Source organism: Acomys minous (genome assembly GCF_964271855.1).
Source record: "Acomys minous genome assembly, chromosome: 8".
Classification (NCBI taxonomy): domain Eukaryota; kingdom Metazoa; phylum Chordata; class Mammalia; order Rodentia; family Muridae; genus Acomys; species Acomys minous.
In genome coordinates, this window is record NC_140489.1 from 36,078,224 (window position 1) to 36,092,658 (window position 14,435).

The 14,435-nt window shown below is 44.7% G+C and overlaps 1 protein-coding gene across 5 annotated transcripts in view; it reads left to right on the forward strand.

Moving 5' to 3' along the window:
• The window catches only part of SLC8A3 (solute carrier family 8 member A3), a 142,974-nt gene that overhangs the window by 8,140 nt on the left and 120,399 nt on the right, over positions 1 to 14,435 (forward strand). For all 5 annotated transcript variants that reach the window (XM_084792273.1, XM_084792274.1, XM_084792276.1 and 2 more), the window contains exon 2: positions 10,712 to 12,556. In XM_084792273.1, coding sequence (XP_084648399.1) covers positions 10,773 to 12,556 — 1,784 coding nt within the window. In that variant the 5' untranslated portion in view covers positions 10,712 to 10,772. The remainder of the gene's footprint in view (positions 1 to 10,711; positions 12,557 to 14,435) is intronic.

Genomic DNA, 14,435 nt, shown 5'->3' on the forward strand with positions numbered 1-14,435 from the left:
GAGGCAGAATGGTCCTCAGAGGAGATACAGTTTCGATGGCACCCAACAAGCACCCAACGTATATACAAACCACAACCACCTGTCAATCAACAAACAGAAGAAAGCTTTCTTCTACTAAAACTTGGCTTTGAGTTAACCTTAACATTTTGTAATTTAACTTTTTTTTTCTCCTAGTACTGTTTCCTAGGAGGGATGCATTCCATGGCTTTAGCTCCTTCTGTGTAGTTCACATTCTTATTTTTTATACACAGGACACACCCAACTAAACTCCTGCTCTAACGTTCTCAGCAAGTGCTTTTAAGTTTCTGGGCTTGGATTTAGATACTGATCTTGTGCACACTTCTGTCAGCTCACTGAGGGTGGGACAGGCATGCTTCATCAGTGTGTCTGTAAAGCTTATTATGTTTGGGCTACTGACTCAATAAATAGCCCTTCACCTGCCCTAGACCAAGGAACACACTTGTGCCTTGGTTCGATTCCAAGGACTTCCTGATCTCTTCCTGGAGAGCCGAGGACTCTGGCTGGAATTGTTTGTCTAGTGTTCCATAAAGTCCTAAGCTCAGCAGGTGCGTGGCTCGCATGTCTTTGTGTCACTGCCTTCACCTTCCATTGCTTTGGGCTCGCATCTCTGAACCAGAAGCATTGCAGGACCAGAGTGAAGGAGAAGATGCTGATGTTCTCGTCATTCCAATTCTTTCTCTGCCATCTTGTCGCTGCTCTTAGGCTCAGACTGCTTCTGTGGTGGGTAGCTTTGAAATCCACGTCTTCCCCAGCATCAGGTTCTCCTCCCGTAGTGCCAAGAGAGTCGACACTGGCCTCTGCTTCCAGTAGGCCCTGTTTTTCTCCATCCACGGAGTTTCCATGCTGCTATCACTACAGACTGTCTGTCTCAAAGAAAGCACGAATCTTATCTCTTCTCTGATTAAAAACTTTCAGCCTACATTGCTTCTCAAATTCTTCAAGGAGATGCCCAAATTCTTTGGCCAGGCATCCATGGCCTGCTAGAGGTACCGTGCCTACTTCCACAGCTGTTCTCAAATTTCCTCTTCTACAGCACATTGTCTGGCCTTTTCTATGTGCGCATTGCTCATTCAAGCACCCACACCTTTTTTCTAGGATGGGTTTCCTGCTTCCTTTGTTGACAGTACACTGACTTTCACCTAGTTATCATCCATTCGGTTTTCAAGGCATAGGTACAATGTTAGCTGGGTCATGGAAGCGGCTCCAGTGATCACATGCCATTCCAACCCTTTCTTCTTCAAACTTCTTGGCATACCATTGTACGTGCTTCCAAATATAATACTTGTTTTGTCCTAATTACTCAGTTTTCTGTCACTTTTCTCCAGTGCAATATGTGCTACTCAAAAAGGATTATATTTTTGTTCTATTACTCAAATTTGAAAATCTTTTCTCACAGCATCCCTGACAGATGGTTCTCCAACCTCCAGTTGAACATTGCCAAGGGTTGGGGAAATCATTGGATATGATTCTTACTAAAAAGTTTTGCACATCCATTCAATAAATCTATACTAGGCATCCACTATATGCTAGACACTAGTTTAGGCAATGACAATGGGGATACAGAAATCTCAGACAAAAATCCCTAGCTCCTATTAGAACTTACTTTTTTAAAGTCTGTGGGTGGAGAAGATAAGTTTAGAACAAAGCTTTAGAGTAACCGTCTCACAATAAGCCAGCCTGTGCCACATAGCTAAGCTGCACACAAGCATGAGTTAGTGAGTTAATGAATGAACACAAAGATCACAGCAGCAACTAGAAATGACCTGTGTTGTCATCACTAAGAGGAAAACCAACTAGAAACACATTGTGCTGAAACAGGTGAGCAGCATCACTTTCCTGTGAAGATTATAGGACTCTACGACTCTATTTTTATGTATCTTCAGTAAAAGTATAAAATGCAAGTCTAGAGAGAACGACAAAAGGGGAAATATCCTTATGTAGATGAAGAATACAATCCTTGGCAAAGCACAAAAGCAAGTGGGAATCCATGAAGGTGAGATGCTTGGCCACGACCTAGCAAGGCTTGTAGGTCAACTCATGCTCCACTGGAAGTCCTCTTGGTCCAAGAGCATCCTTAATGGTTGACATCCCAAGAAACATACACAGTCAGATCCTGACTTTCTTTCCCATGATTCTCAAACTTAGCAATATCTCAAAGGTCAGTGAAGGAACTTTATAAAAACACAAGTATCTAGGCTCTATTCCTAGGAAGCCTAAGCTTAGAGCTGAAGTAGAGTCTAGATGTCTATACTTTTCATGGATCCAGTTATTGTGGTGCAGAGACATCTCTAGAATGTGGACTTACTTAAGTTACTATCTGCGATTAGGGGAGGGCTATGTTAAGATTAGATGAATTAACAGGAAAGTAGACTTAACCTAAGAAGAGGCCCCGCCCTTCCCAGGTTCTTGGTATTGGTGATGCCCCAGATTCTCAGGATTTTTTTACAAGGTTAAAAAATTACAATGTATCTTTGAATTGTGGCATTTTATAGGGAGAAAGGATGTCAAAGTTCAACTTCTTACCCCCTATCAGATTTTCACTGAGAATAAGTCACTCATTTAAAACTCAAACAAGAGGATGGACAGCTGGTAGCGCTGTTTACTTTTGTGGAGGAGCTAGGTTTGGTGTCCAGCACCTACATGGCAAATCAGAACTGTCTATAATTCCAGTTCCAAGGGATTTGATGCCCCCTTTTGGTCTTCAGAGGTACTTCATGCATGTGGTGCACATATATGCATGTAGACAACTCTCTCCCCCCCCCCTCTCTCTCTCCCTCTCTCACACACGCGCATGCATACACACACACACACACACCACGTTAAAAAAAGCTTAACAAATCTCTGCATTGAGTTGAAATCCTTCATGAAACTTCCAGAAAAATGTAGATGTTGTGCCTATACACAGATAAACCCAGGACAGTGTAAACATGCATCTATGCTACTCAGAGTATTAAGAAAACAAATAACTCATTTTTTAAAAGTAAAGCAGGAGGACATTGTTAGGGAATGCTTCCAAGAGGAAGGTGAGTGTCTTGAGAACCCAAGTTGCTACCGTACTCCTCCTCCATCCTCTCATCCCCTGGAGTTTAGAACCAGACTTTGCATTTGACATACTGAGTTTAAAAGCGCAAATATGCCACCCACTGGCTAATGGATCCCTTGTGAGTTGTCAACTTACTAAGCCCCCTTGTCCTCACTTCTAAAACACAGAATGATGCCTGTCTCATTGTGGCACTGCCATGTGTTAAACAGAAGATTAAAAAGTGCCTACCATAATGCAACCCATTGACTATAGTATGTTCTCAATGCATGTGATTGTTTTTTCTCTCTTATCACTTTTTATTTATTTATTTATTTATTTTTCTTATCACTTTTTAAATCCATGATTCATGTATAGTATGAGAGGATGGAAGTTCTTCTCTGTCTATGGACTTTTTCCCCCCCCCTTGTGTGTGTGGTTTCCTGGAAGGGGAAGCTGCAGGGTTCCAGGACATCATCAGATGGTTCAGATGCCACTAAAGTGTGAGAAGGTTAAGAGAAGGCAAGAGATGACGTTTGCATGAGACTGGAGAAGGAAGAACTGTGCAATATCTCTCCCTGCATCACTGTGAGATGGACAATGTTATTTGAAAGCTCTACTGTACTTCAGCTGCTTCTCCACAATACCACCACAGTGCTACTACCTGAGTGCTCAAAGAACAAGAAAAGGGTTTTAGTGACTCCTCAGGATATCATTATAATAAATTATTCTTATCTTTATTTATCTCTGTCTTTCCTCAGAAGGTAAACTCCATACAGCTGGACATGAGTTATAACTCATTCATGGTTGTACCCCAATCACTAGCACAGTGCCTGGCCCTAAATGGTCAAAGAACAGTTGCTTACAAAATGGACCCAATCCAAGAGGCTTTTGGTAAATCCAGAATGAAGCCTCTCTTTGACCTTGTCTCAGCCTTTTCTGCCTACCACCCTTGGCTTGGCTTATTCTTTATCCTCTAAGTTCTCCTTGCAAGTCTAAACTGGAAGGCTGGCCCTTCCACCGTTCTGGGCTGATCTAATTTAAATGTGTCCCTTCCCAATGATCAAAGCATCTTTGAGTTGAATAACTGTAAAACCTGTCAAACCTAACCTGGCCTTTATAGATGCTGCAGGCATTGCCCTGTGAGTATCATGGACTTTCCAGGATCTCCCACTCACTGAGACAGAACGGGTAATCAATCTTGCTTTCTGCTTTCAAATCCAAGGCTTACTATTGCTCCAAGGCACCAAATAGAACCTCCAGGCTTGTGGGGGAAGCCTCTACATCCTGAAAGACTCTGTTCTTCTGTCTGGGTTTCCAACATCATGTGTTCCTGAAGCAGACTTCCAAAATTCAAGTGTCTTAGTAACTGTGATCTTGGCCAGATTACTTAGCCCTTCTGAGCTCTAATGTGCCATCTGTAAAATGGATATGATAAAGCCTTCTTCTCCGGGAAGGCTAGGAGAAGTAATAATGCAGGAAAAGCATTGAGTGTAGTGTTTTCCTCTATGAATCCAGGTACTAATGGTGTCAACCAGGCTACTTAGGCTTCAGAAGACACATCTCTCTGCCATACTCCTTAGAGGAGAGAGTTGAGTACCTGTATTTCTCAGGGTGTCTTGTTGGAGGCAGGGCCTCTATACAAACACTCCCCACCCAGGTTGGCAGAGAAAACGCAGGAAGCACTGCAATGAGCTTGCACCGGGATGACATGTCAGAGTTGAGTGCAGCCTGGCTGAATCTATAACTTTAATGTACATTGGCTGTGACGCCTGTGCAGGGGCCCAGATTTAGAAGCAGAGCAGAGTGACTCCACCGAGGCTGGTGACAGGCCCTGAGCTCTGTTCCCATTGGAGAAAGCGGAGGGCGTAGCAGGAGGGAGAACTGTTCAGTCTGGCCTGGTGGCATTGTTTTATTAATGATCTGGACGAGCAGAGGAACAGTGATTTTAATTAAATTTGCCAGTGATATTAAAAGATGTCAGGAGCCGCTGCTGAGGACACAGACACCTTGCAGAAGGCCCTGGGGGTTGAGGGGCAGTGCATTAAGGAAATCAGCCAGGGAAGAGACAGGAGGTCATGGGCTGAGCCAGGACAGGCGTTCCATGCAGGGAGCAGAATGGGGGCAGAGTGTCACTCTGTGTTGAATAGACCATAGTTTCATTTTATCTCTACGTGCTCTGCCCCCCATAAGTATTTTTGAATGACACTTCCTATTTCAGTCTTCTCTTATAGGCACCCTAAGCCTTTGGTGAGATGGATGTTTCTGAAACACAAGGCAGACCAGTGCATCCTCCTGTTTACAATCCCTTCTTCATTGGTTTTCCTTGTCTTAGGGTCAAATCGCCTATTCTCAGCCTGCCACAGAAGACCTGTGATGAATAAACACTCTCTTACCATCCAGATTCTTCTTTTGGCTCCTTTCACACTTTCTTTCTCATAATCTGAGGCACGCAGCCTCCTTTTTCAAGTCTCCATGTCTTTGCTTGGGCCTTTCTCTTTAACTGGAAATGCCCTTCCTTCTTTCTTTTATTCTTCTTCTTCTTCTTTTTTTTTTCAAAGCTCACTCATGCTTGCAGACCTATTTTAGGGATCATCTCCTTCAGAACTGCCTCCCTGAATCCCCAGCTGGCTCAGTGCCCTCCCTGGGTCTCCACAGCATTCCGCCCTTACCCTCACACTTTGTAGGAAAATCATCTATTTTTGTGTCTCTTTCTACTCCTACTCAAGTGTACCTTTGTGGGCAAACACTGTGTCTCATTTTTCATTTTACCCACTGGCATGTAGTGGCAAGTCACAGGCTTTTGTCAATATTTGTCGAGCTGAATGATGAGAAAGAGGATATTCAGGTGGGTGACAGGAGCGGGCAGCCAGCAGAGCCCTGTAAGCCTGGGGACTCTGAAGCTCTGTCAAATGGCCACTGTCTCCTATGTGGGAACAAAGACACAGCCATGTTGCCCCTGAGCCCACGTCAGACTGGAAGCTGACTGGGACCACTGATGGTCTATACCAAAATGTCTCATTTTGGTAAAATTGAACGGTCAAAGTGGTACATTTTATTCTATTTCCCTGTTTGCTTTGGCTATATTAATGATATTTTTTGCCTTACAGTTTGAGTGACTTAAATAAGATTCACTTTTCTCCAAAATATAAAAATCAAAACATTACTAACTGTATAGGGTTATTATAAAATTAAAGGTAGCATGATGTGTGTAGCAAATAATTTTAAATAGCAATTACTGCTAATATATTTTTCTTTTTTTTTACTTTATTAATTTATTCTTGTTACATCTCAATGGTTATCCCATCCCTTGTATCCTCCCATTCTTCCCTCCCTCCCATTTCCCCCTTATTCCCCTTCCCTATGACCGTTCCTGAGGAGGATTACCTCCCCCTGTAAATGTTCATAGGGTATCAAGTCTCTTCTTGGTAACCTGCTGTCCTTCCTCTGAGTGCCACCAGGTCTCCCCCTCCAGGGGACATGGTCAAAGTTGAGGCACCAGAGTATGTGAGAAAGTCATATCCCACTCTCCACTCTACTGTGGAGAGTGTTCTGTCCATTGTCTAGATCTGGGTAGGGGTTTAAGGTTTACCGCCTGTATTGTCCTTGGCTGGTGCCTTAGTTTGAGCGGGACCCCTGTGCCCAAATCTGCCTATCATAATGTTCTACTTGTAGGCTTCTAGGACCCTCTGGATCCTTCTACTTTACCATTCTCCCATGCTTCTCTCATCTAGAGTCCCACTAGAATGTCCTCCCCCCTGTCTCAGTTTCCTGGTAAGTGAAGGCTTTCGTGGGACATGCCCCTTGGGCCAATGTGCAGATATAAGTGAGTATATACCATTTGAGTCTTTCTGCTTCTGGCTTAACTCACTCATTATGATCATTTCTAGCTCAATCCATTTGTCCACAAATTTCGGGAATTCCTTGTTTTTAATAGCTGAGTAGTATTCCATAGTGTATATGTACCACAGTTTCTTTATCCATTCTTCTACTGATGGACACTTAGGCTGTTTCCATGTTCTGGCTATTATGAATAAGGCTGCTATGAACATGGTTGAGCAAATTTTCTTGTTGTGTGCTGGAGCATCTTCTGGGTATATTCCAAGGAGTGGAATAGCTGGGTCTTGAGGAAGCCCTATTCCCATTTTTCTGAGATAGCACCAGATAGATTTCCAAAGTGGTTGTACTAGTTTGCATTCCCACTAGCAATGAAGGAGTGTTCCTCTCTCCCCACATCCTCGCCAGCATGTGGTGTCGCTTGAATTTTTGATCTTAGCCATTCTGTTGAGTCCTACTCCTGAGTCTGGATCTTTAAGAGAGTGAGGAGACATCCTAGAATGTTAGAATCTGCCTTGGTTTGTTTGAGCGTGGACCAATAGCATTTAAAAAAGATAATTAGCTTGGTCAATAGAGCTGTCCCCTTAACAATCTAACAATACCATAGCTAGAATCCATTTCTGGGCCAGAAAGAGCAAGTAGGCACTCAAAGTGTTCCCACCTTCAACTCCGAACAGCAATAGAGGTGCTAAGCGCCAGTCACCTTTCTTTCTTTTCCCTTTGTTCTTGCCTTCATCTTATTTTCTCAGGAAAATGCCCTCTGATTGTGGCCCATGAAAACCCAGCACTGCAATGTGCCATGTACGGGGCCTTCCTAAGTCTCTGGCTATGTAGAATACATAATAACTAACATATAATAATATATAATAAGAATTTAAGTAAGAGTCCTTGCCCTGTTGATCAGGACAAGCACAACCACGATGCCCCATTTCCTTCCTCACCTGTGGATGCCTACTCATTTGAGGATTCCACATTCTGCCACTGTGGACTCTTTATTTAAAAAACTTGCTTCAGCTGTGGTCACCTCCATCTCTTCCTGCATGGGGCTTATGAGAATCCACTAAGTCAGGCGTTTTGAAAGTAGAGGCGAGAAGCCAAGATACTCTCTTGACCACATTTCCCAAGGATGAATGTGATTCTACGCATCTTTAAGCACTCTGCTCTTTCATGGTCATCTCATGACCCCTTTAGCCCCTGGTGAGGTCAAAGGTAGAGGCCCCAAGCCACTGTTATGAGGACCGGTTTCTGGACTAGTGTGAGCCTCAGCACTTGGCTGCTGCTCTCGACAACACGAAGGGGAGTTAATCCACAGTTCTTTGGAAGGAAGACTTTGTAGTTAAGAGTAGGTACTGGATATAGTTTGTCCTGGAAGGACCTCACTCGATGGATAAAGGGGTCATGAGATGACCGTGGAGAAACAGCGTGCTTAAAGGTATTCAGTGTCACATTCAAACATTCCACATGGTCCTGGGAACTGTCTAAGTGTTGAGTTTTTGAAATCTAAAGAGAGCCTACACCACCTCTAAAATCAAGTTAAGATTTGTCTGTGAGTTCTTTATATACATATATATATATATATATATATATATATATATATATATATATATATATATAAGCAATTAGCTATTACTTAGATCATAGTTTTTGACGAAGGCTGATTGATCTCTCAGGAAGCCTTTTTGGTGGCTACACTTACTCATTTCAAAAGCACACATTTACTGAACACTGCTAACACCTCCTTAGGATTCCACAGTAAATAGGAGAGACCCAGCCGCTGTTCTCATGTCATTACAGTTTCATGGATAAGATATTAATCACCAAACACTAGGAAATAAATGTAAATCATCAAAGTATCTCAAATGCCACAGAGGGAAAGACTTCATCCAATGGGTGTACATAATAGAGAAAACTGCCCATTTCTAGCAGCAAGGGGGAAGTTTTTGTTGCTTGGTTGATACAAAGCATTGTTATGATTGGTAGGCACAAAGAAGAAATTCTCATTCCAGGCATGAATAATGGCATGTGCAAAAGTTTTGAGGAGGACACTGGCTTGTATGATCAGGGTGAAACAAAGGAAGGACGTTACTGAAATGTGGTGACAGAGTGACAGAGGATGAGGTGGGAAGATAATGAAAGATGAATCTCCCACAAGGCTTTGCAGGACTCAGCAGGGAATCAAGGATTCATATCAAGAGCAAGAAAGGAAAAACCATGAAAGAGTTTCAACTGGGGGGGGGTGTTATGCTTAAATCTGTATGATGATGATGATGATGATGATGATGACGACGATGATGACGATGATGACGATGATGATGACGACGATGAACTGGGAATATTGCTCAGTTGTAGAGTACTTGCTTAGCTTGTTTAGGGGCCTGAGTTTGAGTCCCAGAATCCCAATATTACTATGGCTGAGTGAGGAAAATAGAATTGAGATTTATTCTCTGGCAAGAGTTGGGGCGGGGCTTTTAGTTAGAAGGTTACTGCAGTAGGTTCCTGGGATAAGGAGCTGTCATGGCTTGAACCCTGACGGTGGTGGGTAAGATTGGAAAGGTCTGATAGGATTTAGTACTGGCCTGGATACAGAGCAGGGGGGTTGGAGAGGAAGGTCTGAACACCTGTTATCTAGCACAAATAGCTGGTAGGCAGGGGCAGAGCTGTCAGAAATGAGACCCAATGGAGGAAGAACAGCTGGCGCAGAAGACGGGGACCCTGACAGCTTTGAGGTGCTGTGCAGACGGAAGTCATGTTCCTGCATGACTCGTCCCACTCCACGGGATTTTAGCAGAGGGGGAAGTGGCGGCTTGCTCATAAAAACTACCACTTGGTTGTTTTCACTCCTAGTCTGTCTGAGGGGCCAGTAAGTGAAATACTCAAGTGGTCAGAAGCTCATAGCCACAGCTGAAAATACCGAGTCCCTCTACTCTTCAACACCCAGGCATCACTCAGTGCTTTGAGCCCAACAGATGAAGCTATATGTCACCCCCAAATATACCTTAAGTCTTGTAAAAATGTATACGAGAGATGTTCGTATGTTTTAGTCATAACAATTTCTACTTCCTGGGCCCTTCCATGTTTTCGCAGGGAGTCCAGCGGCTGAATGATCATCATATGCATAGCCTGTTCTAAGCACGGTTTCATGGGGGAGGGGTGCTGAAAGGCACGGTGGACGGTGTCAGAGGCACACCTTGCAGAGTCTGGGTTTAGCCACAGGGCAGGCAGCATTCACTGTGAAATCAATTTTGTTATTATTATTTTTTTAAACAAGAATCCTCAGAACTCCTGGATACCTACAGAAGTTTTGTGTTTGAGAAAGGAGCTTTCACCCACCAGAGCTCAGTTATGCCCCGAACAAAGTGTGCTAATTTCAGGTGACCAGCCCACCAAAAACATGCTCAATTCAGCATACACGCTTGCCAAGCCGGAGTTACGCAAGAGTCTTGAGGATGAACGAAGGACAAGGAAGACTGAAATTTCTAGCAACAGTGCTAGGGGAAGGAAGGCTTGAGGAATAAGCACCCATGTCAGGTTGATTCTAAGGACAGGTGGTGTTACAACTCAGGGCTAGGAGGTCTCACTCCAGTTGCCATCACTAGTCTTGCTAGCTCTTTCAAACCACTCTTCAACGGAGTCTCCACCAGATGGTTTTTTGGGGACAGAGAAGCTATTTGTGTCTCGCATTGACATCTATTTTTCCAAGTGAGAGACGGGCCCATATGTCAGTGCCATATGTCAATCGAGGTGAACCATCCATTTGTGTTGGTGGGAACCTGCCAGTTGCTGCCCCTAGTTTTTTTTCTCATGCCTTTTCCTGCCTCTCTGATTTTTTTCTAGGTCTCAGGCCTGTCGGGAAGACCATTGGTGCTGTGGTGGATCCAGACCCTAAGTCTTGTGTATGGCGTGGTTACGGCTGCAGCCTCTCACCTCTGCCTTCCTCCATTTTGGGCTGGTTACTTTTGTGCTCTTCCTGAATGGTCTTCGAGCAGAGGCTGGTGACTCAGGGGATGTGCCCAGTGCAGGGCAGAACAATGAGTCTTGTTCAGGATCATCGGACTGCAAAGAGGGTGTCATCCTACCAATCTGGTATCCGGAGAACCCTTCCCTTGGGGACAAGATCGCCAGGGTCATTGTCTATTTTGTGGCCCTGATATACATGTTTCTTGGTGTGTCTATCATTGCTGACCGATTCATGGCATCTATTGAAGTCATTACATCCCAAGAGAGGGAAGTGACTATCAAAAAGCCCAACGGAGAGACCAGCACAACTACAATTCGGGTCTGGAATGAAACTGTCTCCAATCTGACCCTGATGGCCCTGGGCTCTTCTGCTCCAGAGATTCTCCTGTCTTTAATTGAGGTGTGTGGCCATGGGTTCATTGCTGGTGATCTGGGACCATCTACCATCGTCGGCAGCGCAGCCTTCAACATGTTCATCATCATTGGCATCTGTGTCTATGTGATCCCAGATGGGGAGACTCGCAAGATCAAGCACCTGCGAGTCTTTTTTGTCACTGCTGCTTGGAGCATCTTTGCCTATATCTGGCTCTATATGATCCTGGCAGTCTTCTCTCCTGGTGTGGTCCAGGTTTGGGAAGGCCTCCTCACTCTCTTCTTCTTCCCAGTGTGTGTCCTGCTGGCTTGGGTGGCAGATAAGCGACTGCTCTTCTACAAATACATGCACAAAAAATACCGCACGGATAAACACCGAGGAATTATCATCGAGACAGAGGGTGACCACCCTAAGGGCATTGAGATGGATGGGAAAATGATGAATTCTCACTTCCTAGATGGGAACCTGGTACCCTTGGAAGGGAAGGAAGTAGATGAGTCTCGCAGGGAGATGATCCGGATTCTTAAGGATCTGAAACAAAAGCACCCAGAGAAGGACCTAGATCAGCTGGTGGAGATGGCCAATTACTATGCTCTTTCCCACCAACAGAAGAGCCGCGCCTTCTACCGCATCCAAGCCACCCGTATGATGACTGGTGCAGGCAACATACTTAAGAAGCACGCAGCTGAGCAAGCCAAGAAGACCTCCAGCATGAGTGAGGTGCACGCTGACGAGCCTGAGGACTTTGCCTCCAAGGTCTTCTTCGACCCATGTTCGTACCAGTGCCTGGAGAACTGTGGAGCCGTCCTCCTGACAGTGGTGAGGAAAGGAGGAGACATGTCTAGGACCATGTACGTGGACTACAAAACAGAGGACGGCTCTGCCAATGCAGGGGCTGACTATGAGTTCACAGAGGGCACTGTGGTTCTGAAACCAGGAGAGACCCAGAAGGAGTTCTCTGTGGGCATCATTGATGACGACATTTTTGAGGAGGATGAACACTTCTTTGTGAGGCTGAGCAACGTCCGTGTAGAAGAAGAGCAGCCGGAGGAGGGGATGCCTCCAGCCATGTTCAGTGGTCTTCCCTTGCCCAGGGCTGTGCTGGCCTCCCCTTGCGTGGCCACGGTTACCATCTTGGATGATGACCATGCAGGGATCTTCACCTTTGAGTGTGATACCATTCATGTCAGTGAAAGTATTGGTGTTATGGAGGTCAAGGTTCTGAGGACATCAGGTGCCCGGGGCACAGTCATCGTCCCTTTTAGGACAGTAGAAGGGACAGCCAAGGGTGGTGGTGAGGACTTTGAAGATACATATGGGGAGCTGGAGTTCAAGAATGATGAGACGGTGTAAGTACCTTTCTGTATTTCATCCCTCCGTAACCCATCTCATGTCATCGCCCTCTGTGTTTTGGTACTCCTCCTCACACTGCTCCCTTGAGTTGGTGTTAATCCCAAACTTTGCTTTCACCACAGGTATGAGGCATCAGCACATGTACTGGACAGATCCTGCTTCCAAATCCTGCTCCAGTTTTCTCTTTCTAAATTGTTTCTTAACAAAGAGTCCTGTGACAAGATCTGGGGACACAGAATGTCTTGTTTGTCGAAACTCAAAATGATAGACGATAGAGGGGTGAGATGACAGCTTTTGTAAGATCTTGAAGGATGCTTGCCACAAAACAAGAGCTAGGAAAGCACACAGACGTCTCCTTCCTCCCTCTTTCCATATCAAAGGTTATGAGTTTGGAAACTTATTAACCTAGGACAATAATAGTCTGGTCATAATATGCTCAAGAGAACAGTTGGCATTGGTTTATTTCTCCTCAGTACCACCTTGCAGTTGTGTTCCATAGCCAGATTCCAGTCACTACTCTTTCCATTTGGAGATTGAAGTCTGACTGGAGTTAGGCAATGCCTGGAAGTATATCCATAAGCTATTTTGTGGAACAATGCTTGTCTAACCCGAATGAGGCAGGTCAATATGACTGGAGTACTGGAAGTGTCATCGAGAAGAACTCTTAGGGCCACTGTCCTTTGCCTCTAGGCTTGAGTATGAGCTCTAAAATTTGGCTATGTGGTGAAGGAGATTCGTGGGAGAGAATACATCTTCTGCGTGGCCCTCAGTTTCACAGTCTAGGACTCCTCGGAACGATTTGGCCACTTGTTGCTTCCTCCATTTTGCCCATCAGAACCTGAGAAACCATTCATCTGTGATTTCACCTCACCGACCCTTCTTGCAAATGGGGAATTCTGTCCTCTACTTCCATAGATAGTATTGGGGTAGGGGAATGAATGTCTTTCTTAGCTTTTGGCAGGGTCAGCTTTTCAAGGAAGCTTAGGAGGATGCTGATGAGAAAGGGGTTCATCTCTGGGCACCTGTTGATCTACAGGCAGGAGATAGTGTGAAGGAGAGGAGGGGATGCAAAACTGCTTCAATAGATGTAGCTTCTACTTGTGGGCAAGTGAATCATTCAGAAGACAGAAGGTAGGGGGAAGTAAGGGACTCCCAGAAATGGGCTTGGAGGACATCCATAGGCCACAGGGAAGGTGCCATTGAAGCATTCCTTCTCGGGTACAGCCATGGGACAGTACTCTAAAAGGCTTGGGTTCTGCTGCCAACACCTGGGGACCCAAGGGATTCTGCTGTTGTACTTTCTAATCTCTTTTGCCTTTGCACAAGTCACTTAGTAACTCTGAAAGGAAACCCTCTCATATAAAGAGGGAAAATAACAATACTGTCCTTGCCTGGAGGCAGGGTCAGAGTATCAACACTTCCTTTCCGCTCTAAGGTCTTGCAAACCCAACTGTGGGCACTGAGTGTAAGTCATAGTTTCACTTGCTAAGAGAATAGGGCATGGCATACTGACTCCTGAAGGGAAAAAGCTGCCAACACATTGGTTTGTTGGAACACTGTGTAGTCATTTTTTTCCTGGGAAGGATAACCCTTTGTTAGCATAAGTAAGAACTGTGCCTTTCAGGGAATATTAGCCAATTATATGCTCTAGGGAAAGTATTCATGCATACACATAAAGTCAGGCTCTCCCTGGGAAGATGGGCTTGGTGAGATTTCACACATATTTATGGTAATGTTGGCATGTGTGTGTTCATTTTCAGGCATTAGATGACATCAAACTCACCCAATCTCCTGTAATTGGCTAGATTCAGGGAAATTCCCATACTCAGTGTTTATCTCCCAGTGTCATGGAAAGTTAGTTTGCAGGAGATCAGA